The 25,000-nt window shown below is 44.3% G+C and overlaps 3 protein-coding genes across 3 annotated transcripts in view; 1 reads left to right on the top strand and 2 right to left on the bottom strand.

Moving 5' to 3' along the window:
- Positions 1 to 1,480, bottom strand: part of bacc1 (BPTF associated chromatin complex component 1) — a 14,232-nt gene extending 12,752 nt beyond the window's left edge. The window contains exon 1 of the mRNA XM_078265426.1: positions 1,128 to 1,480. Coding sequence (XP_078121552.1) covers positions 1,128 to 1,148 — 21 coding nt within the window. The 5' untranslated portion in view covers positions 1,149 to 1,480. The remainder of the gene's footprint in view (positions 1 to 1,127) is intronic.
- Positions 1,481 to 1,581: 101 nt separating this feature from the next.
- On the top strand, positions 1,582 to 5,231 carry rnasekb (ribonuclease, RNase K b). The gene is made up of 3 exons (XM_078265428.1): positions 1,582 to 1,786; positions 2,678 to 2,760; positions 3,542 to 5,231. The coding sequence occupies exons 1-3, from the start codon at positions 1,709 to 1,711 to the stop codon at positions 3,684 to 3,686; spliced, it is 306 nt and encodes a 101-aa protein (XP_078121554.1). The 5' UTR covers positions 1,582 to 1,708; the 3' UTR covers positions 3,687 to 5,231.
- A 5,308-nt stretch (positions 5,232 to 10,539) lies between these two features.
- Positions 10,540 to 25,000, bottom strand: part of LOC144527577 (uncharacterized) — a 27,856-nt gene continuing 13,395 nt past the window's right edge. The window contains exons 11-18 of the mRNA XM_078265724.1: positions 24,773 to 24,862; positions 24,501 to 24,579; positions 21,809 to 22,263; positions 18,524 to 18,739; positions 16,582 to 16,845; positions 14,615 to 14,683; positions 14,119 to 14,416; positions 10,540 to 14,035 (exon numbers count right to left, since the gene is read on the bottom strand). Of these exons, the coding sequence (XP_078121850.1) occupies positions 13,971 to 14,035; positions 14,119 to 14,416; positions 14,615 to 14,683; positions 16,582 to 16,845; positions 18,524 to 18,739; positions 21,809 to 22,263; positions 24,501 to 24,579; positions 24,773 to 24,862 (1,536 nt within the window). The 3' untranslated portion in view covers positions 10,540 to 13,970. The remainder of the gene's footprint in view (positions 14,036 to 14,118; positions 14,417 to 14,614; positions 14,684 to 16,581; positions 16,846 to 18,523; positions 18,740 to 21,808; positions 22,264 to 24,500; positions 24,580 to 24,772; positions 24,863 to 25,000) is intronic.

Below are 25,000 nucleotides of genomic sequence, written 5' to 3'. Positions count from 1 at the left end.
GTGTGTGTGTGTGTGTGTCTCTCTGTCTGTGTGTGTGTGTGTCTGTGTGTTACCTGTGTGTGTGTGTGTGTGTGTGTGTGTGTGTGTGTGTGTGTGTGTGTGTGTGTCTATCTGTGTGTGTGTGTGTGTGTGTGTGTCTCTCTGTGTGTGTGTGTCTGTCTGTGTACCTTTGTGTGTGTGTGTCTCTGTGTGTCTGTCTGTCTGTCTGTGTGTGTGTGTGTGTGTCTGTCTGTCTATCTGTCTGTCTTTCTGTGTGTGTGTGTGTGTGTGTGTGTGTGTGTGTGTGTGTGTGTGTGTGTGTGTGTGTGTGTCTGTCTGTCTAATAATGTAAATATATATTCAAGCGTTGGCTGAGTGAAGGGGAGAGTCATTCAGAACACAAGACAAAATAAGATTTTACGTGCTAAACATAATGTTTTTAGGCTCCACATATCGGGAACAAACTCCCACAAAACTGCAACAAAACTTCTTTTAAATGACGGCTGAAGCCTTTCTTTAAAGAAGCCGTTTATATATTATCATTAACAAATGTTTTTAATAGTTTTTAACTGCTCTTGAATGTTTTATGTAAAGTACTTTGAATGTGGCGGTATAAATAAAGCAGCTGTTAATACTTGAGTAAATGTTAAAAGGTTGACTATGACGGTGGTCATCAGACTGTGTGCACATGAATATACGTCATTATTGGGTCTGTGATGTCAGCAGGAATCCTCTGATCAGCAGCTATAAACTGTCCTCGGGACGTTTTATGAATCTTGAGTTCTGTTTTAACGTCTATGAAAAACCTGACCCACCAAACAGCACTTTTAACACAACTGAATATCAGCATTCGGACGGCTCACACCAGCCGGCTAGCACAACAAGCAATCAGGAAAGTTTGGATTTGTATTGTAAGGTTATGTGTTTGGCGAATTATCGATTAGCCGAATGTAGCATTAGATTGTATTAATTTAGGAGAAAACAAGTTAAATCGTTTTTCGTGCTGTCTATGTCTGTGCGGTAAGAAAATCCGTAAAAGTAACAGATTTCTGAGTGGAGTTTTGTTTACAGCTGTGCGAGCCGCTCTAACGTAAGCTTCGGTTGATGCGCGCAGAAAGTAGATCTCTTATAGCCAGGTGAGAGCTTACCTTAGCAGAGGCAGACGTCATGTCGGTGAAGGAGTTGAATCTCTTTTCTTTAAACTTGCTCTTCCTTCAAAACAATAACACGAAAGTACAGAGCTAGCTGCTAGCTAAAGTTAGCTTCTGTAACGTTAGCTAGCTCGCTATCGTTAGCGCGCTTCCATAGAGACCTGGGTAAGATTTCTAAAACACGAAGCTTTTGGAAGAACACATCCGATTTAGATTGATTGGAATCAATTCGGATTAATTTATATATTTCACATATTCAGAAGAAAACAATATAAATATCGTACAACAAAAGGCAGACGGAATAAAGGGGGAATGTTGCGCGACTTTGGAGGTTGAACGCCATTGGTCAATCTCAGAGGAAAAGGCGGGGCGTGAAGAGCTGGACGCTTTCATTGGTCGCCGCGCTGTGGGACGTTTTGATTGGTCGCTCCGCTGCTTGTCACGGCAGTTGGCGAATTTCACCGAGTAAAACCGAGTGATGCAGCTCAGCTGACTGTGAGGATTGAGGATCACTTCTCAGTTTAGTGAATCAACGAATAAAACCAGCTTCTGATTGATCGATTAGGCCAAACACAGCCATGCCGTCGCTTCTGTTCTGCGGGCCGAAGATGGCCGCGTGCGGGATAGTGATCAGCATCTGGGGGGTCATCATGCTGGTAAGAAATATGGATCATTTGGCTGGGAGAGGGGGGCGGCTATTTCCTGGATTCTTACTGATACGCTAGCAAACTGTTCGTGGCGTTTTTATTGAAAATGAAAGTTCGAGCTTTTCAGCGCACGTCTTTACGATTTTATGTATTTCTTTGAAGTTAGCGAAAACCCTAAAAATAACGGATGACAAACCATCTGACGCAAAGTAATCCTTGAACGTAATTTTCGTCTCCGGTAAATAGACGGCGCCCATGTAACGTAACGTAACGTAGGCCAAGCTGAATGTAACGTTAGTAGCATTAGATAATAATATACACAGTTCTAGTAATCGATAATGATCAGTGACATTGTACTGGACAGTGTCTCTGTCTAATTAACGTTACGGAGGTGGCTAATGTCTAATGTAACCTTATGTGTAGTTTATATATACATATACACATGTAGGCTATATACATTTATGGTGCCAGAATGTCATGTAAACACACACATTTCTGATATGTTTTGGGGATCGTGACATTATTGATCAGCGCCATTTAAATCAGCTGATGACACTAATAATATTAAAGTACGTTCAGTTGTTTTCGGACTGACTTAGAGCATTTTTAGTGTTACATTTCAGGAACTGAGTGGCAGAAAATTCCGTTTTTAAAAGAATCATGTGACTCATTTTCCATCTCATGTGATGTTCCCAAACAGGAAGAGAGAGTGTGTGTGTGTGTGTGTGTGTGTGTGTGTGTGTGTGTTCCCTTTAACATAGGTGTAAATGTGTTCTGTACAGTCAGTCCGGCAAAGCGAGAGTACAGAGGTTATAAACGGGACACTTCCTGTGGCGTCTGCTGGGTCCCTGAGCCTCGCGTTGAGCCTCTCTGTTCTGACCCGCTGCTGTTTTCTTCCAGGCGATGCTGGGAATCTTCTTCAGCGCCAAGTCGGCCGTGCTGATCGAGGACGTCCCGTTCACCGAGGAGGACATTCGGAACGAGTGAGTCGCTGTCAACTCTGGAGAAGAAACTGGAAACATGTTTGAAGTCCTGTCCCAGATATTATTTCACGAGACGCAGATGGACGCACGCACACAGACGGACACACACAAAGCACACACACCGACACAAACGCACACACACCGACACAAACGCACACACACACAAACGCACTCACACACACAGACACACGCACAGACAGAGACACACGCACTCACACAGACAGACAGACACACACACACAGACACACACACAGACACACACAGACACACGCACTCACACACAGACAGACAGACACAAACGCACACACACAGACACAAACGCACACACACACAGACACAAACGCACGCACACAGACAGACAGACACAAACGCACACAGACAGACAGACACACGCACACAGACGCATGCACACACAGACACACACACGCGCGCAGACAGATGCACACACATGCGCACACACACGCGCAAACAGACACACAAACACTCGTGCACACAGACACACGCACTCACACACAGACACACGCACTCACACACAGACACACGCACACACAGACAGACACACAGACAGACACAAACGCACACACACAAACACACACAGACAGACACGCAGACACAAACACAAACGCACACAGACAGACACGCAGACACAAACACAGACAGACAGACAGACACACACGCGCGCACACACAGACAGCCAGTGTGTTTACTACATCAGATGTTTTAAGATGAATAGGCTGAAGTCTTCAGTCAGAGGCAGTGACGTGTGTTCTTCTCTCTGCAGTAAAAACCCTCCTCAGAACATCTACAGTCTCTACAACCAGGTCGGCATCAACTGCTTCATCGCCGCCGGCATCTACGTGGCGGTGGGCGCCGTCTCGCTCTGCCAGGTGCGACTCAACAAGCGGCAGGAGTACATGGTCACATAGACGCGCCCTCTGACCCCCCCCCCGAAGACCACAGGAGGAACCAGACGACGACGGCGACCGCCTGTCCATAAAGTTTTACGTTACGGTGTCACACAACGGACCAATTAGCAGCTGAGTCGGTCAAATTTGGGGGGCGAGTAATGAAGCGAGGCACACGTCAGCTGACTTATTTATTTTAAAGTAACCTTGGATGTTTCTTGATGTTGTTGTTGTTGTTTGAAATGTTAAATCATTCCCTTTGAACGGATTATTCATGAAAACGTTTGTGAAAAGTGAGTATTAAGTAACTAGTAAATACGTTATTGCTAATTCCTTCTAAAAAATGAATAAAACAAACCAGCCATGCACCAAATCCAGATTTTTGGGGTTCTGCTGAATCCTGAACCCCCTGGTTGAGGTTCTGCTGAGTCCTCGTCCCGTCCTCAGTCCATGAACACAGTCAACACATTAATGAAGTAAACAGTGACTGTCCTTCCTTTGCCGTACCTGAAGTTGCTGCATTCTGGCTGCTGTCTGTAGATTCCTTCATGCTCAGCTCGTATTCTTCCAGATGTTTCATACCAGATGTTGTAACAGCGGTGATGTTGTGTATTGTTTAGGGTCCTCGCCACCACCAGACTAATCAGCATTGCAGATTGAACATGTAGCTGGACTTGAATGGCCTTCTTTTGACTGAAAGTACTGCCAAACAACACTTTTTCTGCTCACCAGTTCCATTTCCACTTCCTCTCAGCCTGCTGCATTGAAGCTCCACCTACGTAAACACCTTCCCGTAATCAACGACGTCATCACGTCGACCAGCGTAGCGCGGAGTGACAGCGTAGGGTTCAGTTCAGGTTCAGCAGAAACCCAACACCGTCAAAAAGCCCAAATATTCAGCCGAACCTGAATCCTGGATTCGGTGCATCCCTGGTATTAAGTAAATACTTTATTGTGAATTTCCTTCTGAAAAATGAATAAAACAAACGGTATAACCTTGTGGTTTGAACAAGGGAAGATGTTTATTCCCTTTGGCTTCAAAACTTCTGCATGTCACATTCATTTCGTCACTGAATTAGATTTAAATGAATGAGGAAACATCGTCGTCGGTGAAAGAAGAGATTTTCTGTCGGCTGCTTTAAAGATAAGAAAGAAAACTTATTGTTTATGTTTGCTGGCTGTGACTTCTTGGGTGTTTGGCGTTTTAAGCCCCCAACGTCGACTTCCAGGCACCTAAACCTAACCATGATTATAACCATTGCCTACTGGAAGGCACTAGGTTAAGGTTAGGTGCCTTTAAGTCGACGTTGGGGGCTTAAAACGCCATTGAGTGACTTCTTGACATTATAAACTGGGTCAGTTTTTATCATTTCGTATATTTTCCATCACTAGTTTTAGTTTTGTTGCAACTGTTAAAGCAAACCGTCGACTCCACAGAGCTGCTGGCAGGAAATCATCCTCCAGAAGACATCTAAATGTTAAAGTAAACGTTGATGCTGCTGCGGATCAAACTAATCATGGTGGATAATCCTCTGCAATAAAGTGTGTGTGTTTGAAAAAAGAAAAGATTATTAGAAATGGTTCTGTATTTGCATGACGTTTGGTTTGACTGATATTTGGATTTATTTGACCAGTTTCAGGACTAAACTATCAACATACGTGTAGAATGAGACGACGTGACACCAACAGGGAGGCTACACCGGTAAGTGAAACGCTCCGTTCACGACGTGGTCTATCGAAGCTGTCCCTGAGTGCTGTAATGTCTGCTGTTTTGGACGTATTATTATTAATACATGTAGTTATAGATAGGTTTCCTACACTGGGAAAGAACAGGCTGAAATTATTATTCAATGTGCAGCTATTCCTGAACGTCTGAGAAGTTGTTAGCTTTTTTCTCCGCCAGTCATCATGACTCGGTGTAACATTAACCTACTGATCAGCATTCACGAGGGGCTTTACATTGACTACTTCTGGTTAAAAATGGGCGTGTTCAGGGCGGGATAAGAGGCTGATTAACGTACGCACACTTGTAGGTAATCTGATGATTTATAAAGGAACATTGCTTACAGGTGTGGTACGCACGGTTTTATAAATCTGACTTTTTTTTGGCGTACGCCATTTTGGCTTTTGTGCGTACGTACACTTATAGTAAGGATCCTACGCACACTTTTATAAATGAGACCCCTGGTGTTTAAAGATGAACTGGTTGGTCATTGGTTACATCTTTTATATTTATTTCACAGCCTCAGAGCGGCCATCCTACGCTCTGGGGGACGTTTTTATATTTTTTTGGTTTATTGGATCAAACAAGCGCCGAAGATTCCCTCCCAGTCAACACCAAGGTGACAAAGAACAAACTCAGGACAAAATAGTCACTATAAGGGATACAACAAATGTAACAGAGCTTTGAATAAAATGTTGGAAACATTTGGGAGAATGGAAAGACGAAGATGGAGGCCTTGTGGTGTTAGAAAGAACTAAACACAGCTACTTAAGTTCACTTCTCAAGTACGCATAGGACTACCGTATTTTCTGGACTATAAGTCGCACTTTTTTTTCATACTTTGGCTGGTCCTGCGACTTATATATCAAAATATATATAATGTTTTTAAATGTTATTTCATGCTGAAAACATTACCGTCTACGCTCTAGGCTTGTGAGGACTATATGCTGCTCCTAAAGACAACTGAGAAAGAAAAGAAGCTGCAGGAGACTGCAGGTAGTAAAACACGCAGCCGGAAACGGTCATCGAGCAGCAGAAGGAGAGTTTGGAGTGAGAGAGAAACTTGTGAGGGACTGGAGAAAAGGTTAGTCTTACTGCAATGAAGAAAACAAAGAAAGCTAGTCGCGCTGAAATCCAGATGGCCAGAGCTGGAGGAAGGAGTCCACAGATGGGTGCTGGAACAACGTGCTGCTGGGAGAGGCTCGTCAACAGAGCTGTTACGTTACGTTAACATAGCGACACCTACCGTATTCAGCCCCTTGTTCTGGGGGCTGTTGGGTAGTTTAATAACTGTTAATGTGTTACGTTAACATAGAGGACACCTACCGTATTCAGCCCCTTGTTCTGGGGGCTGTTGGGTAGTTTAATAACTGTTAATGTGTTACGTTAACGTAGAGGACACCTACCGTATTCAGCCCCTTGTTCTGGGGGCTGTTGGGTAGTTTAATAACTGTTAATGAGTTACGTTAACATAGAGGACACCTACCGTATTCAGCCCCCTTGTTCTGGGGGGGCTGTTGGGTAGTTTAATAACTGTTAATGTGTTACGTTAACGTAGAGGACACCTACCGTATTCAGCCCCTTGTTCTGGGGGCTGTTGGGTAGTTTAATAACTGTTAATGTGTTACGTTAACGTAGAGACACCTACCGTATTCAGCCCCTTGTTCTGGGGGCTGTTGGGTAGTTTAATAACTGTTAATGTGTTACGTTAACGTAGAGACACCTACCGTATTCAGCCCCTTGTTCTGGGGGCTGTTGGATAGTTTAATAACTGTTAATGTGTTACGTTAACATAGAGGACACTCTACCGTATTCAGCCCCTTGTTCTGGGGGGCTGTTGGGTAGTTTAATAACTGTTAATGTGTTACGTTAACGTAGAGACACCTACCGTATTCAGCCCCTTGTTCTGGGGGCTGTTGGGTAGTTTAATAACTGTTAATGTGTTACGTTAACGTAGAGACACCTACCGTATTCAGCCCCTTGTTCTGGGGGCTGTTGGGTAGTTTAATAACTCTCCTTTCCAGATTAAATGTCTGTTCTTGGTCTTGGATTTTGTGAAATAAATGTCTAAATAAATGCGACTTATAGTCCAGTGCGACTTATATATGTTTTCTTCCTCTTCACGACTCATTTTTTTGACTGATGCGACTTATAGTCTGGAAAATACGGTACTTTAATTTTTTGATTTTATATATTTTTAATATATTTTGGGGGGAGCTATTGTAATTTAGTACACTACACTCCACTAAATGTGTTGTTCAAGCTCCACATTACAAGCTACAACAATATGCTTCTTAGATGTTAATGAATCAGGAATAAAAGAACATAAGATAACATTTTCAAAGGGCAATGATGAAGATCCTTCACAATCAACAATTAATTACATCAACAAACACTATAGGATTGTGGTTCAAATGACATTTAACTCACTCTTCCCTGTTTTTCTGGATGTATTTGTACTGTGTAGCAGAAGAGACTATCAAAGGTTGGAAGGTAAATGGTTAATTGTTTGTGTAGTTGTGTCTGCAGAAGGCATGTTCAAGGTCTTTATGGACTGTTTGATTTGTCAAACAATGCTGGCGTAGCAGTCACTGACATTGTGACAACATCAGCGTGGGCCATTAAATGTTTGTGCGTCAAGCTCTGGACTGTAAATATGTTGTGTTTAAAGTAGGGCTGACAAAATAAATTAACGCAGATTAATCCATTCCATATTGACGTTTGCATACAGACGAAAATCTGGTGCCACTGATATGTTTTCTCTTCTCTCTGCTGCTCTGAAACAGACGTTACAGGAAACACAAACCCCTCTGCATGTGACGCTAGTTAACACTATACTCGACAGCAGCTAACGTTAGCCTACCGCTAGCTAGTTAACACTATACTCGACAGCAGCTAACGTTAGCCTACCGCTAGCTAGTTAACACTATACTCGACAGCAGCTAACGTTAGCCTACCGCTAGCTAGTTAACACTATACTCGACAGCAGCTAACGTTAGCCTACCGCTAGCTAGTTAACACTATACTCGACAGCAGCTAACGTTAGCCTACCGCTAGCTAGTTAACACTATACTCGACAGCAGCTAACGTTAGCCTACCGCTAGCTAGTTAACACTATACTCGACAGCAGCTAACGTTAGCCTACCACTAGCTAGTTAACACTATAAAAAACACACTATATAACAACAACATAATAACTTTATGTATATAGCACCTTTAAAAACAGAGTTTACAAAGTACTTTGACGACAAAACGAGACTAAAGTAGGATATCCAGAGGTCAGTAAACCAACAGAGAGCTCAACATTAGAGAGACAAAAGTGGGTGAATAAAAACAAGACGACAAAAAACACAAAATATAGAAGAGAGAAGACAAACAGAAAAACTAAAAAAACATTTATCAACAATTAAAATGTGCAAATAAAAAAGCATAAAAGCCATTCTACAAAAACAGGTTTTTTTCTCCTCATGGTGATTCTTACATACATTAGATATGTAGATCTTTTAAAAGACATGTTGAGATGAAGATAATGATGACCACCTGAGAGGTCTGGGTGGGTCGTGGTGTAGCAGACCTGTCCCAGACCACCTGAGAGGTCTGGGTGGGTCGTAGTGTAGCAGACCTGTCCCAAACCACCTGAGAGGTCTGGGTGGGTCATAGTGTAGCAGACCTGTCCCAGACCACCTGAGAGGTCTGGGTGGGTCATAGTGTAGCAGACCTGTAGCAGACCTGTCCCAGACCACCTGAGAGGTCTGGGTGGGTCGTAGTGTAGCAGACCTGTCCCAGACCACCTGAGAGGTCTGGGTGGGTCGTGGTGTAGCAGACCTGTCCCAGACCACCTGAGAGGTCTGGGTGGGTCGTGGTGTAGCAGACCTGTCCCAGACCACCTGAGAGGTCTGGGTGGGTCGTAGTGTAGCAGACCTGTCCCAGACCACCTGAGAGGTCTGGGTGGGTCGTAGTGTAGCAGACCTGTCCCAGACCACCTGAGAGGTCTGGGTGGGTCGTGGTGTAGCAGACCTGTCCCAGACCACCTGAGAGGTCTGGGGGGTTCGTGGTGTAGCAGACCTGTCCCAGACCACCTGAGAGGTCTGGGCGGGTCGTAGTGTAGCAGACCTGTCCCAGACCACCTGAGAGGTCTGGGCGGGTCATAGTGTAGCAGACCTGTCCCAGACCACCTGAGAGGTCTGGGTGGGTCGTAGTGTAGCAGACCTGTCCCAGACCACCTGAGAGGTCTGGGTGGGTCGTGGTGTAGCAGACCTGTCCCAGACCACCTGAGAGGTCTGGGTGGGTCGTGGTGTAGCAGACCTGTCCCAGACCACCTGAGAGGGTGGGTCGTAGTGTAGCAGACCTGTCCCAGACCACCTGAGAGGTCTGGGTGGGTCGTGGTGTAGCAGACCTGTCCCAGACCACCTGAGAGGTCTGGGTGGGTCGTAGTGTAGCAGACCTGTCCCAGACCACCTGAGAGGTCTGTCCCGTGTAGCAGACCTAGCCCCCCTGAGAGGTCTGGGCGGTTCGTAGTGTAGCAGACCTGTCCCAGACCACCTGAGAGGGTGGTTCGTGGTGTAGCAGACCTGTCCCAGACCACCTGAGAGGTCTGGGTGGGTCGTGGTGTAGCAGACCTGTCCCAGACCACCTGAGAGGTCTGGGTGGGTCGTAGTGTAGCAGACCTGTCCCAGACCACCTGAGAGGTCTGGGTGGGTCGTAGTGTAGCAGACCTGTCCCAGACCACCTGAGAGGTCTGGGCGGGTCGTAGTGTAGCAGACCTGTCCCAGACCACCTGAGAGGTCTGGGTGGGTCGTGGTGTAGCAGACCTGTCCCAGACCACCTGAGAGGTCTGGGTGGGTCGTGGTGTAGCAGACCTGTCCCAGACCACCTGAGAGGTCTGGGTGTCTGAGAGGTCTGGGGGGGGTCGTGGTGTAGCAGACCTGTCCCAGACCACCTGAGAGGTCTGGGTGGGTCGTAGTGTAGCAGACCTGTCCCAGACCACCTGAGAGGTCTGGGTGGGTCGTAGTGTAGCAGATCAGAAATGTATATAATACTTTACCTACATGAAGCAGATGGCCGCCCACCAAGAGCCAGGTTCTGTCCGAGGTTCTGCCTGTTAATGTTAAGGTACAACGGCAGACCCAAATGCACGACTCTGAGAGGGAATCACAGGTATGTAGATTTATTGTTTCTCAGAACAAAAACGGGCGAAGGTACAGAAAGTAGTAGGCAAATATCGTAGTCAGGAGTACGGCAAAAGTCAAATAACACTAGAGAACTAACAAGGAGAACTCGCTGGAGAGAGTGACACGAAGTACAACTACAATCTGGCAGAGGTTGAGTGGATACTGGGTGAATATATGCAGTGGGAACTGGGGATGATGATAACTAACAGGTGATACACATTAGGAATGGGAAGGTAATCACACAGGCGGGAACACAGAACAAAGAGGGGAAGAAGTGACCTGTAATGACAACAAAACAATGCATTTCAAAATAAAACGGGAAGTCCAAAAAACACAAAATAAGAGCGGAGCAGGAACGTGACAGTTAAAAGGAAGTCTTTCCAAGCAGCTGTCGCACCAGATGCATTTGCTCATGGAAGAATTGTTGGGCCTCTGTAAATTATTGAGTGTGGTCTCTAGACCTACTCCATCTGCAAAGTGTCCCAACCAGGCCTACGATTTTAACCGTCAATGACTTCTGTTATTGTTGTGCACATGACTAATAAATAACCTTGAACCTTCAGCTTAACATTTTCGAAAGGAGTGAATCCACCTCACGGAGAGCAGCGATCAGAACTAAGCTGGCGTTATTTCCCGTTCTTCGCACCTTGACGATCACTTCTCGTGCTTTGTCTGCTCTAGTTCTTGGTCTGACTGGCTGCTTTTCCTTATTATTTATAACATCACATTCAAGGAGTTTATCCAGACGCTGGTTTAGATTAGCATCAGACACTCTCTTTACAAACTGTCTGAACTGAGAACAGTCTTTTCTCTGCTGGGTCGCTGTCCTCTGCTGGGACGCTTTACACCGTTTGGTAGGGTTAGGTACCTTTCGCATCTGAACCAATATCGGTACCGGTGCCTGGTGTTCGGTCTTGGTATTCAACTGTACTTTTTTCGTTACCTTACTCTTACTGAAACTGTAACGCCTGGTTGTAACAACTACAACAAAAAAACTTCTCAGTTTAAACATTTTATTTAAACACAATACAAACACCCTCCCCACCCCACATATGAACATTTTATCCCCCTCCTAAAAATATGAACGTATGAACAATGGCCAGTAAACAAAAAAAAACAAACACACACACTCAGTCAACCTCAGACAGGATGGTGCTAACAAACAAGCTGCAAGAAGTGAGTTTTAGTGCCCATCTGAACTGACTTTGTTTCACAGTGAACAACATTATCTCACATCTCGTTCACTGTTCAGGTCGCTACTTCAGGCGTTCAGTCAAAAGTCGTTATATTGTTTTGGAGACAAAAGCCTCTTTCTGACCAAGTAGTTACAGGAACAGTCCACTTCTAAACAGTTCTACTAACTACTCTCCCCCCAAAAACCGGTTCCCATTTGCATTCACACTGGCCAAGTGGTCATAGGAACTAACCTTTTGTCATTGTAACACAGCCATCTAACAACTACTATGCGGAAAAGGGAAAAGAGCCCGCCCTGAAGTAGGAGCTAAAAGAGTTACAGGAACTGCGGCTAGAGGAACTTAATAATCCCCAAATTGGTCCAGTCGGAACACGAGAAAAAAAGGTTTCTAGGAACGTTATGTTCTAGGAACTGCAAAAATCCCTCCGGTCGGAAAGCTGCTAATGACCTGGTTGGATAGCTAGCTTGTCTTGATGTTAAACATTTACTATTTGTACTGATTGTCAACTGTACACAATGTTATTGACTTTGAATCTTGCTCGCAAAGCGTTAGCTTTTCTGACTCATAGTGGACTTAGTCCGCTCAGCTCGTAGAGCCCTTCAGCTCAGGCATATCCTCAGCTGGTGCTCACTGCTGCTGATGCACGTGAAAGTACCGAAATTTGGCACCGTTTGATTTTACGTGAACCGATACTCGGTAATAACGATTATTGTATTGATTCGGTCGGTACCGCTAAAAGTACAGGGTTCGGTACCCAACCCTACTGTTTGGTCAATGTCCTCTTCTGGGTCAATGTCCTCTGCTGGGTCACTGTCCTCTACTGGGTCACTGTCCTCTACTGGGTCACTGTCCTCTGCTGGGTCAATGTCCTCTACTGGGTCACTGTCCTCTACTGGGTCAATGTCCTCTTCTGGGTCACTGTCCTCTACTGGGTCACTGTCCTCTACTGGGTCACTGTCCTCTTCTGGGTCAATGTCCTCTTCTGGGTCAATGTCCTCTTCTGGGTCAATGTCCTCTACTGGGTCTGAAATTAACACCCGACCACGCGCCAAATGTGGGTTAATTTTGCTATTGGCGGGTAAAACTGTCATCTAGTTGACAGACCTTGGCAGCCAATGAGAACTGAGTGATTCAAAGTTGGTTTTTTTTTTGCCATTGTTGTTCTTTCACATTTCCACCAAGTCCGCCATTTGCTTGGATTTGAGCTAAAAATGCGGTGGCACATTACTGGGGTGAAGAGGCCGGATGAAACAAGCAACCAAGGAAAAGATGAGGACGATTCAAAGAAAGGTAAAAGAAGACATTTTATTACCAAGTGGACAGTTGGCGACAACGGCAAGGTTTGTGAGGTGCAGATTTACGACAGCAGTGCAGAACAAATGTACTGCTGTGACAGTCGTGTGTACGGCTCAGAGAAAGAGGTGGAGGAAGAGGAGTGTGTCTGCTCCTTTTTTGTGGACTCAGAGGAGCAGTCGGTATATGATAACTGTCTCTGACAGGGGAAATCATTAACTAAAAAGATTAGTGAAAAATATGTTTGATAAGACTCATTCATTATATTGATTTCGTTAATAACTTGACAGCACTTAAATGTGTATTCTTGACAAGTTCAAGAACGATGCTTATGCATTTCCTGTATTTCACCTTGTATGAGGCAAAAAAAGTGGCTGGTAAAAAGCCTATGTGGCTAGTGGATTTTACAATCACAGTGGCTGGTGGCTAAAAAAGTTAACTTCAGTCCCTGTGCACAACACAGGAGTCAGACTATGATCAACAAGCCACATTGTAACCCCTAGCTGTCTGACGCAACAGGTAAGCAAGTTCAAGGCTTTTGTGTTCACTACACCACCATAGAGACCGATCACATTTAAGTCCCGCCGCCACCGATGGATCTCTATTGCGTGAAGGTGCCTGTAATTCCGTCTGCTAGCAAACAACCGATAAATGCCTAAAAGCTGCTGTGTGGTGATATTCACCAACAATGTAAAGTCAAAGAGCCCTTATTTTAACTTTGTATAAGCTGCCGAGCCGAAAAACTGAGCTACAGATGGAAACAGACGTGAGGAATCAGCAGGAAGAGAATTGGGAAGACACTTAGCTAACGTTATGCCCAAAGTTACATGTGCAGCAATCACTTTGTCACCAAGTCAAATATCAAAATATCTATTTTAGCATCTATATTCATGTAAGTTAAGCTAAAGCATTTGTTACCAAGTCAAAGAAAGTTTTTTGGCTTCTTGGTCACTGATCCTGGACCAGAAGCATGATTGCTCGTCGTCCCTGAAAAAGAAAAAACAACTTAAAAGAGCTGGAGAGGAAGAAACCCACTGATTCAAACTGTTAATCGTATGAACCCTTCAAACCTTTTTCCTCCTGCCGTTGTTCCTTCAGCTCCTCCACAAAGGGCCGCAGCAGCTTCTGGACGGCAGCGTCATTTACTGGTATCATCTTCATTATTTTATCTATTTCAGAGATGGACCCTTCTGTCCCGAAGTGCTCGAAGATTAAATAAGAGATATATCTTCTTGCTTTGTCAGTTTTCAATTTTACGGGGATTTTGACCAGATTGAAAACCATCTTCGCAAATTGTTGCTCAGTCAGCTTCTCTAGGATGGAGCTCAGCGCTCTTTTCCACCTTTTTTCTAAAAGCCTTGATGACATCTGCAACACAGAGGGACACAAAAAAAAACAACTGGTTAATGGCTAGAAACATAGCAAAGAGGAAACCCTCAAACGTCACTGACGGCTTTCCTAGATTTATGCCTCAAAGAGAACTTCTGTATTACAGCAACTTGAGAGGAAAGTAAATCACATTTGAAACAGATCATGTATCTGTAGAAGAGACGTCCCTGCTGCTACCTTGTAGGGTTTGGAGGATTCAGCTGCTTCCAGGGACGAATATTGCTCTTCTTGCTCTACAGGATCCATCTGAACAAACCACAAGATTAAAACAACATTAGATAGAAGTCCTCTAATACAGAGAAGGACCCCTAGGGGGTCCTCAGAGTCAAATATGAATCCCTGCTGATGATAGTAACTACCTTACCTATAGGCAAGTGAGCCTAAGGCCATCCACGGATACAGTTCATCCTAAAGATTCCCTGTGTCACATGCATGTGTAACATTAAAAGATCATTTATAAAATCATGCCGACAATCATTATTTTAATAGCTTAGTATTCTATGCACTAAAAAAGTATGTATAAAGGCTTCTGGCTGCCCTACACGTTATTATAGGCCCAGTTTAATATGCTACTTCATTTTATACAATATATGTAGTAGGGGGTCCCTGCTCCATCTCTCTTTCAGTTAGGAGGTCCTTGGTTTAAAACACGAAGACCCCCTATTGTCAAATATCGGAAATACCTCTCAGTATAAGACAATATGATACAACACAGCAGTTTGTGTTTCTGTTGAATTATACAAAGGTGTTTAAGGGCGTTTTCACACCTATAGTTTGTTTGCTTTGGTCCAAATCAGTTGATGGGTTTTAAAACTTTTCCCATTGGTTCGTTTTTTTTCTTGCAAAGTTAGTGTGGTTCAAGGTCAGATTACACCTAGTCTCGCTTTGCCAGACCCTCCTCCAAAGTGCACTGAAGGAGGGTCTGGCTACTCCACAGCATTCGGTGATGGGAGGAAAACGTGCTCTGGTTTAACGGCATTTATTTAAACCTATCCAAATCAACATGGGCGGTGCTAAGCTCCGCACAGAGCCGCTGCGAGAGAAAACTCAGATTGGACAGATAGTCTAGCTAGCTGTCTCAATTTACCCTGCAGAGATCTGAGAAGCAGTTAACCATAGTCCTCAAAGAACAAAGAAAGAAAGCGTAAGGAAACGGAAAATGCATGCATCCAGCGGAATTTCCTGCGGCACCAGAGCAATCCAGGAGTGGAACGTCAAGGATATAGACTAGGTTACTCCAAGGTTGTGGACCTCGGAGGATGGGTTGACATCCAGGCTCTGATGTCATGCAGACAGTTGACCAGGGAGAGGGGGGCTGAGTGGATGGTTTGGTGCTGATATAGAGCTGTGTATCATCAGCATAGGGGTGGAAACTGAGACCATGTTGTTTGTACTACCTCTTCTTAAAGTTTGCAAGCTCTAAAACCCTCAACACTTCTGATACTCACGTGACTATACACGACACATGAGACACTGCCTAAACAGAGACTAGTGATTGGTCATATAATTTGTGGAAATTGTTATGAAGGTTAGCATGCATGTTCCCGCCAAGGCGAAATACAAGGTTTGTGTCACCCTATTCGCGTGAGTTTGATTGTGGGATCCATTTGGATCGTTTGTGTTTAATCGCGGACAGGTGCGTTAAGTGAAGGACGTCAGTGAGTGATTAGTAAGCAAGGAGGGAGAGGTGTCGCAGAGTAGCGGCTGTGTGAGCAAAAAGCGAGAGGAGATAGCCAAGACGACTGAACAATAAAGCAACAAGCTTCTTAAGACTTGGTGGATTCATCGGTTGTCAGTACCGTTGGTAAAGTGAAGGGTGTTACAGCCTTAAGACTGCAGTGCACACAGAGACTAGAGTGTCACAAGCAAAGACATACATTTACTGACGTTCATTTAATCCCACATAGTGACATCGCAACTACGATTAGATTAATTGTGCAGCCCTAACCTAACCAGTCTCACTCATCATGCCCTAACCTTACCAATGAATACTAGCCAATCAGAGGCTGAGTAGGGCGATCATACCTTCAGCATAGTAGGATTCCTAATTTAGCGTCCAGATGTGCCTCATTCCACAGACTTAACAACAAACATGGCTGACTTGTGGCTTCATAAAAGTAGAGCGAGGAGATCACTGCAAGTACCTTTTCAATTCTGCTGTATACAGTTGAGTTCAGCGATATGGTTCCTTGTATTTCTGCATCTGCTGAGAGTGGTATTTCATCAAGAAGGCTTTCTTCGAAATCTTCATCCAGTTTGAAGCCAAATGTCTTTGCCAGAAGTGGAGAATCCACAACAAACATGTGCGGCTGGTTCTTGAACTCTGCCTCCAGGTAAGTCTCCTCCTGATTGGCTTTTAGGATCCCTATAATCTCAATTCTCACATTCTTGGTGCCGACACTTTGAACCTGCAAAAGAGAGATTGACATTAACAGTCTAACCAATCTTTTCCTTTTTCCATTCAAGTTTAAAGGTCTATAATTATTATTGCTTGTTTTTTTCTTTTTATATGTGATTTTATATTATTTATATGTTAACCCTTTGTCTTTCTTGTTTTGTGAACACTTGGCCATGTCCCATGATGTAACAGACAGTCATAACTGCAATCCTTAGTAGTGCCACAAGATGGGGCCCCCCTTTGTTATTGTAGTAATGTAGTATAGTGCAGACGCACTGCGGCATTCTTCTCTCCTCGGACCAACAGAAAACACACACGAGAGACTTCACTAACAACGTTATGCTATATGTTCTCCAGCTCATGTATGACTAGAAAATATAATAGAGACCTGGCAATGTATGGTCGTGAAGAATCTCTGCTAGTTGTCTGTGTACCCTTGCATGTATTGTGTATTAGTGTTCTTTATGTATGCAAAATGATCAATAGATACATACAAACCTGTACCATTTCTACACCAGACTCGATGTTGTCCGTTACTCTGGCACCTGTCATTAAAGATAAAGTCGGCAAGGTGGGGAGCGTGGATAATCATAGACAAACGTCCTGGAAAGAATTTTTAATTAAATAGGTTGTGTGTTTATTTCTACACTTTAGACAACCAGTTTGGCTTTAAGGCTAAGAATGGGTGTGGCAGTAGCTCAGTCCGTAGGAGTGTAGATTAGTAGCTGAAGAGATGCCAATTCACCTCCTGGGCACTACCAAGGTGCTACCAAGGGATCAGTAAAAAGTATAAATCAAATTAAATGGTACCGATCTATGTATAAACGCACTGAAGGAAATGGTAGAAACCTATAAAAGGAATAATTCCTCTATTTTGATTGGTTTAATTGATGCCTCCAAGGCTTTTGACCGAGTTAATCATCACGAACTGTTTTTGAAATTGAGCTGAAGGGGTGTGCCCAACAGTATAATCAGTATCCTAACTACAATAAAGCAAACTAACTAAGTGTATATAGTACTGTTATGCGCTCCCCGCCCTGCTCTCGTCATCTCTGTTGTTCCTGATTCCTGATTGTGAGTGTGGCCCCGCCCCTGTATATGAGGAAGGCTGGGAGACAGGGATCACTCTCTGAGACTGAAGCAGCTCTGATCACCGTTGTCTTCTTTTGTTTATTTCCTTTTGAGGATGGAAGTCTGGTAATCAAGTTTTCGCAGCATTGTTTCTTTGTTAATTAGTCACTACTCTTTAGTTTGGGGGGGGTTCTGGGTCCGATGGGCCTTGATGGGTTGGCTCAGGCTTCTTCCCTTCTTTTGATCTTTTTGGTCAGACCTCGAGACTCCCGTAGTTTTGGTTAAAACACTAATAGTTAAGGTGTGAATAAACTTTAATTTACTTTAACTAATCCTCGGTGTTTGTTGTTCTTCGATATGTTGACGGTCACATTTAAGTTGTGTTTGTTTGCTGTGGCCGTAACACTTACTTACTTACTGATTATTTCCTTAAATATGCTACCTAGCTGGAGAACGCCACTTTTCAAGTCCCTTGCACATTCCCTTGCAAATTACATATTGTGTCTTTTTAGGATTCCTAATTTAGCGTCCAGGTGTGCCTCATTCCACAGACTTAAAAACAAACATGGCTGACTTGTGGCTTTATAAAAGTAGAACGAGGAGATAACTGCAGGTACCTTTTCAATTCTGCTGTATACAGTTGAGTTCAGGGTTGTTTCAAAGAACTGATGGATCTTCATGTTGGTAACCTTAACGACATCTCCGACCGATAATCCGTTGCATTGCTCGGTGGCGTCCCCCCACATGAAGATGTCGATGGAATCAGTCTCGTCTTTAAGTTGGAAACCTCTCTCTGTGTCGTCCTTACTCTCAGTCTTTTGGACAGGATCAATCTGAACAAACCAACAGTACAAGATTCAGAAATTAAAAAAGAAAATACTTATTTTATATATATAATTATTACTTATTATATATATATATATATATATATATATATATATATATATATATATATATATATCGTTAATTTCGATTAATTAATCGCAGATTAATCCATTCCATATTGAGGTTTGACCCGGAGCCGTTCTAGCACCATTGGACTGTAAAATGAAGGAGGAGACGAGGATGTTCTGCCTGGATTATTATTGGAACATTTACTTGTAAAAATCTTCTTCCTGCCAACCCTGGCTACCGAAATCTGGTGCCACTGATATGTCTGCTCTTCTCTCTGATGCTCTGAAACACAAACACCGCTGCACATGACGCTAGTTAACACTATACTCGACAGCAGCTAACGTTAGCCTACCGTTAGCTAGTTAACACTATACTCAACAGCAGCTAACGTTAGCCTACCGCTAGCTAGTTAACACTATACTTGACAGCAGCTAACGTTAGCCTACCGCTAGCTAGTTAACACTATACTCGACAGCAGCTAACGTTAGCCTACCACTAGCTAGTTAACACTATACTCGACAGCAGCTAACATTAGCCTACCGCTAGCTAGTTAACACTATACTCGACAGCAGCTAACGTTAGCCTACCGCTAGCTAGTTAACACTATACTCGACAGCAGCTAACGTTAGCCTACCGCTAGCTAGTTAACACTATACTCAACAGCAGCTAACGTTAGCCTACCGCTAGCTAGTAGCTGGATTAAACAGGGTTAAATGCTGACAGCTAACGCTAAACGGTGTAACGTGTGACTGTGTTTTACTGGAGAGGATTCAACACCGGGATGTAACAATCTGCAGCTGCCGTCGGAGAAACAACACAGACGGTGCGTTCAATGAAACTGGTAAACTACAGCCTCGTGGTGCATTTGAAGTTATTGTAAATGTCCTTTTCCTATCTGGTTGTTGTTTTTGTCGTTCAACAGCAATTTACTAGTGAAATAAGTTATTGTTATTGTTATTAAACATTTAATGTTGACCATATGGCCTTAGCAATAAACAAGCCGTTCTTTAATGTCACCGACTGTTGTTTAGTACCTTTTTATTCTTTTCTTTTTTTACTTTCTTAAAAAGTCTCGGTTCAGGCACCGTTAATTATGTATGCGATTCATTTCTATTAATTAATCACAGAGTATGTAATTAATTAGATTACATTTTTTAATCGATTGACAGCCCTAATATATATATATATATATATATATATATATATATATATATATATATATATATATATATATATATATATAATATTATTTTTAAGATGCATTTTCTCATCAGTCTGACTGTCAGATTGGGTATCATGTATAAGCAAAAAAACGTCTTAATTTTCCCTTCAAAATTGGAAAATGGATTACATTTTTTAATCTACGTAATTCAATCTTAAAAAACAAAAAAGGATTACATATCATGAGCATCAAAAATTAATGCTGGGTTTTTATTTAAAAAAATGATGACACGATACAATTGAAGTGAAACCGATTTTTTTTCTACTGCATTCAATGCCCGTCATGTGAATAGAAGCATGGTGATCCACTGTACAAACATAAACTGTGTTTTTATGACCATGACGTGACCCTTTTATACACAAATGGGTCTTTTAATGTTTGTTTTAAATACTTGAAGGCTACAGTACATGCCAGTGTTGTTATTTTTACGTTTATTGGTATTGAATACTACATTTCTGGTATCAACGGTCATGACCGAAAGAACGAGATCCAGGGGTACAAGCGGCCGAAATGGGTTTCCTCAGGAGGGTGGCTGGCGTCTCCTTAGAGATAGGGTGAGAAACTCAGTTATCCCTGAGGAGCTCGGAGTAGAGCCGCTGCTCCTTCGCGTCGAAAGGAGCCAGTTGAGGTGGTTCGGGCATCTGGTAAGGATGCCCCCCTGGGCGCCTAGGGAGGAGGCCTCGAGGGAGGACCCAGGACTAGGTGGAGGGACGTCCAGCTGGGAGGAGGCCTCGGGGAATACCCAGGACTAGGTGGAGGGACGTCCCAGCTGGGAGGAGGCCTCGGGGAAGACCCAGGACTAGGTGGAGGGACGTCCAGCTGGGAGGAGGCCTCGGGAAGACCCAGGACTAGGTGGAGGGGACGTCCAGCGGAGAGGAGGCCTCGGGGAAGACCCAGGACTAGGTGGAGGGACGTCCAGCTGGGAGGAGGCCTCGGGGAAGACCCAGGACTATGTGGAGGGACGTCCAGCTGGGAGGAGGCCTCGGGGAAGACCCAGGACTAGGTGGAGGGACGTCCCAGCTGGGAGGAGGCCTCGGGGAAGACCCAGGACTAGGTGGAGGGACGTCCAGCTGAGAGGAGGCCTCGGGAAGACCCAGGACTAGGTGGAGGGACGTCCAGCTGGGAGGAGGCCTCGGGAAGACCCAGGACTATGTGGAGGGACGTCCAGCTGGGAGGAGGCCTCGGGGAAGACCCAGGACTAGGTGGAGGGACGTCCCAGCTGGGAGGAGGCCTCGGGAAGACCCAGGACTAGGTGGAGGGACGTCCAGCTGAGAGGAGGCCTCGGGGAAGACCCAGGACTAGGTGGAGGGACGTCCCAGCTGGGAGGAGGCCTCGGGAAGACCCAGGACTAGGTGGAGGGATTATATCTCCAACCTGGCCTGGGAACGCCTCGGGATCCCCCAGTCGGAGCAAGTTAATGTGGCTCGGGAAAGAGAAGTTTTGGGTCCCCTGCTGGATCTGCTACCCCGCGACCCGATACCGGATAAGCGGACGAAGATGGATGGATGGATGGATGGTATCAACGGCCACTGCTATTAATATTCGTCATACTTGTATTAACCAGGACACAGGAAGGGGACTTCGTCTCTCTATAACTGGGCTGATATCGTGTAGACTGAACCCGACATTACACAAACTGGTGGTTTCAGTACCACCTCTACTTGCTGTGAATTGAATGTTCAAGGAGATCAGTTGTACATCTATGCTACATGCATTAACATCACTTTTACCAAAGTCTATGACAGTTGAAATCCAGTGACCATTAAGTTCTCCAGTTTAAACTCACCTCTGTAATGGTTCCTTCAACAGTCACATCTGTCTTGTCAGCAGATAATTTGGCTTCTTTAATGGAGTACATTGGGCTCTCGGGATAAATTAGCTTCAAAGCTTCCATCGCAAGCTCCTCTGGGACATCAACAGGGCTCGTCTCTGCCACTTTGCTGGACTTGGTGACCTTAACACCATACTCATCTATTATTAGCTTTTTGAACAAGTATGAGCTCTGCTCCCTAATTTCTTGGAAACGTTTTTTTCCATATACCATCACTTTAACGCTGGCTTTCTTATCAGCGACAGCCAGATAAAAGAAAACCTTTTTCTCTTTGTTTTTGGTTTTATACGTGCGCAGCCCAGATTTCTGAACGACTTTCCCATCAAAGATCTCAAGAATTGGGATTTCAGTGTGATCTGAAGTCAAATCTATCAACTCTTCCTTCTCCTCCTCACGTTTCCTCTTGTTCCCTGAAAAAGAAAAATGAAAATGTAAATTTGAACACAAACACAGATTGTTCAGTTCTACGTCACTCTTATTTAAAACAACTCAAACTTATTTCTTCTATGACATCATCAGACGATTTTATTTAAAGCTATAGTGCATTGTTTCTGTCACCCCCATGAGGAATTCTGAGTAATGACAACAACATTGTCAGCACATCCACATGATACAAGCCTTCCGTGATCGCATGGAGACACAGAGGATTAAAAAAAGATGATGGACTTCTCAGAACAGGTAATTATCTTCACTTGATTTTCTGCGGACGACACAATGTTCTGAATATAGTCCTACTGAGAAATACAGAGACTTGTGTGGAACTGATAGTCTTAATTAGCTTTGTAGCAACTCATTTGGCAACTAGCTTTTAAGTGCTCATATTATGCTTTTTGGCTTTTCCCCTTTCCTTTATTGTGTAATATATCTTTTTTGTGCATGTTATAGGTTTACAAAGTGAAAAAGCCCAAAGTCCACCCCAAAGGGACTTACCATCTCCAACAGAAAACACTGTTCACAAACTGCTCCAAACAGCTCTATTGTAGTCCAGCCTTTACTTCAGAGACAAACGTGGTCACTTTGGAACACGTTATAATGCTCGCCTAGCTGCTAGCATGGCACGCCCTCATACTCTGCTTCTGACTGGCTAGTAGTCCTTACCTAGGTACTGTCAGGGCACGCCCTCATACTCTGCTTCTGACTGGCTAGTAGTCCTTACCTAGGTATTGTCAGGACACGCCCTCATACTCTGCTTCTGACTGGCTAGTAGTCCTTACCTAGGTACTGTCAGGGCACGCCCTCATACTCTGCTTCTGACTGGCTAGTAGTCCTTACCTAGGTACTGTCAGGGCACGTCCTCATACTCTGCTTCTGACTGGCTAGTAGTCCTTACCTAGGTACTGTCAGGGCACGCCCTCATACTCTGCTTCTGACTGGCTAGTAGTCCTTACCTAGGTACTGTCAGGGCACGCCCTCATACTCTGCTTCTGACTGGCTAGTAGTCCTTACCTAGGTACTGTCAGGGCACGCCCTCATACTCTGCTTCTGACTGGCTAGTAGTCCTTACCTAGGTACTGTCAGGGCACGCCCCTCATACTCTGCTTCTGACTGGCTAGTAGTCCTTACCTAGGTACTGTCAGGGACACGCCCTCATACTCTGCTTCTGACTGGCTAGTAGTCCTTACCTAGGTACTGTCAGGGCACGCCCTCATACTCTGCTTCTGACTGGCTAGTAGTCCTTACCTAGGTACTGTCAGGGCACGCCTCATACTCTGCTTCTGACTGGCTAGTAGTCCTTACCTAGGTACTGTCAGGGCCCGCCCTCATACTCTGCTTCTGACTGGCTAGTAGTCCTTACCTAGGTACTGTCAGGGCACGCCCTCATACTCTGCTTCTGACTGGCTAGTAGTCCTTACCTAGGTACTGTCAGGGCATGCCCTCATACTCTGCTCCTGACTGGCTAGTAGTCCTTACCTAGGTACTGTCAGGACACGCCCTCATACTCTGCTTCTGACTGGTTAGTAGTCCTTACCTAGGTACTGTCAGGACACGCCCTCATACTCTGCTTCTGACTGGCTAGTAGTCCTTACCTAGGTACTGTCAGGACACGCCCTCATACTCTGCTTCTGACTGGTTAGTAGTCCTTACCTAGGTACTGTCAGGACCCTCATACTCTGCTTCTGACTGGCTAGTAGTCCTTACCTAGGTACTGTCAGGACACGCCCTCATACTCTGCTTCTGACTGGCTAGTAGTCCTTACCTAGCTACTGAGCATGTAGTCCTTACCTAGCTACTGAGCATGTAGTCCTTACCCAGCTACTGAGCATGTAGTCCTTACCTAGCTACTGAGCATGTGCGACTGCCAACAAAGATGTTACAGCAGTGAGAGGTCTCACTCTGTAGCTAAAACAGAGACCTGAACACAGGGTGAAAAGAGGAGCTGCAGCAATGTGCAGTACAACAAAAATATGGTGTTTTCTGAAAATGAAAATACATAAACCTATTCTGGTACAACCTCTAAATACTTAAATGAGCATAATATGAGCACTTTAAAGTATTATTGGAAATCCTGTTTTAGATAATAAGACCTCAGGGAAGTGTCATGAGTCCTATAATGACGAGCATTAAAAATAATAAATAAACAAACAGCAACTTGAGAGGAAAATCAAACAGATGTTAGTATCAGTAGAACAGATGTCCCTGCAGCTACCTTGGAGGTTTCGGTTGGTTTCAGGGACGGATCTTGATCCTGTCTTCTTTTTGGGCTTCACAGCTCCAACAGGATCCATCTGAATAAACCACAAGATTAAAACAGCATTAGAAAGAATTCCTGTAGGGTGCCTGGGTGGCCTGGTCGTAGAGCGCGCACCCATATATAGAGGCTCAGCCCTTGACGCAGATGCTGCAGTTTCAATTCCGGCCTGTGGCACTTTCCTGCATGTCATTCAAACATCAGTAAAACAGAGACGTCCCTGCAGCTACCTTGGAGGTTTTGGAGGATTCGGCTGGTTTCAGGGACGCATCTTTATTTTCAGTCTTCTGTTCCGTTGTTACGGCTCCAACAGAATCCATCTGAACAAAAACCACAATATTAATACACAGAAATAAGTCCTCTAATTCATTTCCACAAGTTTAAGAACAAGTTCTGCACTTTATAGCAGGACGATTGTTTATAAATGCCAAAAACAAAGGTAGGCTAAGGTTAGAGAG

The sequence above is a fragment of the Sander vitreus genome, chromosome 13 (genome assembly GCF_031162955.1).
Source record: "Sander vitreus isolate 19-12246 chromosome 13, sanVit1, whole genome shotgun sequence".
In the NCBI taxonomy this organism is placed as follows: Eukaryota; Metazoa; Chordata; class Actinopteri; order Perciformes; family Percidae; genus Sander; species Sander vitreus.
This window is presented reverse-complemented; position numbering and strand designations above follow the sequence as displayed.

Excerpts from the sequence above, each read along its gene's own strand:
- rnasekb (XM_078265428.1), top strand. The coding sequence starts at position 1,709 with ATGCCGTCGCTTCTGTTCTGCGGGCCGAAGATGGCCGCGTGCGGGATA. Across the intron at positions 1,787-2,677 it reads TCTGGGGGGTCATCATGCTG|GCGATGCTGGGAATCTTCTT; the intron begins GTAAGAAATATG and ends GTTTTCTTCCAG. Across the intron at positions 2,761-3,541 it reads GAGGAGGACATTCGGAACGA|TAAAAACCCTCCTCAGAACA; the intron begins GTGAGTCGCTGT and ends TTCTCTCTGCAG.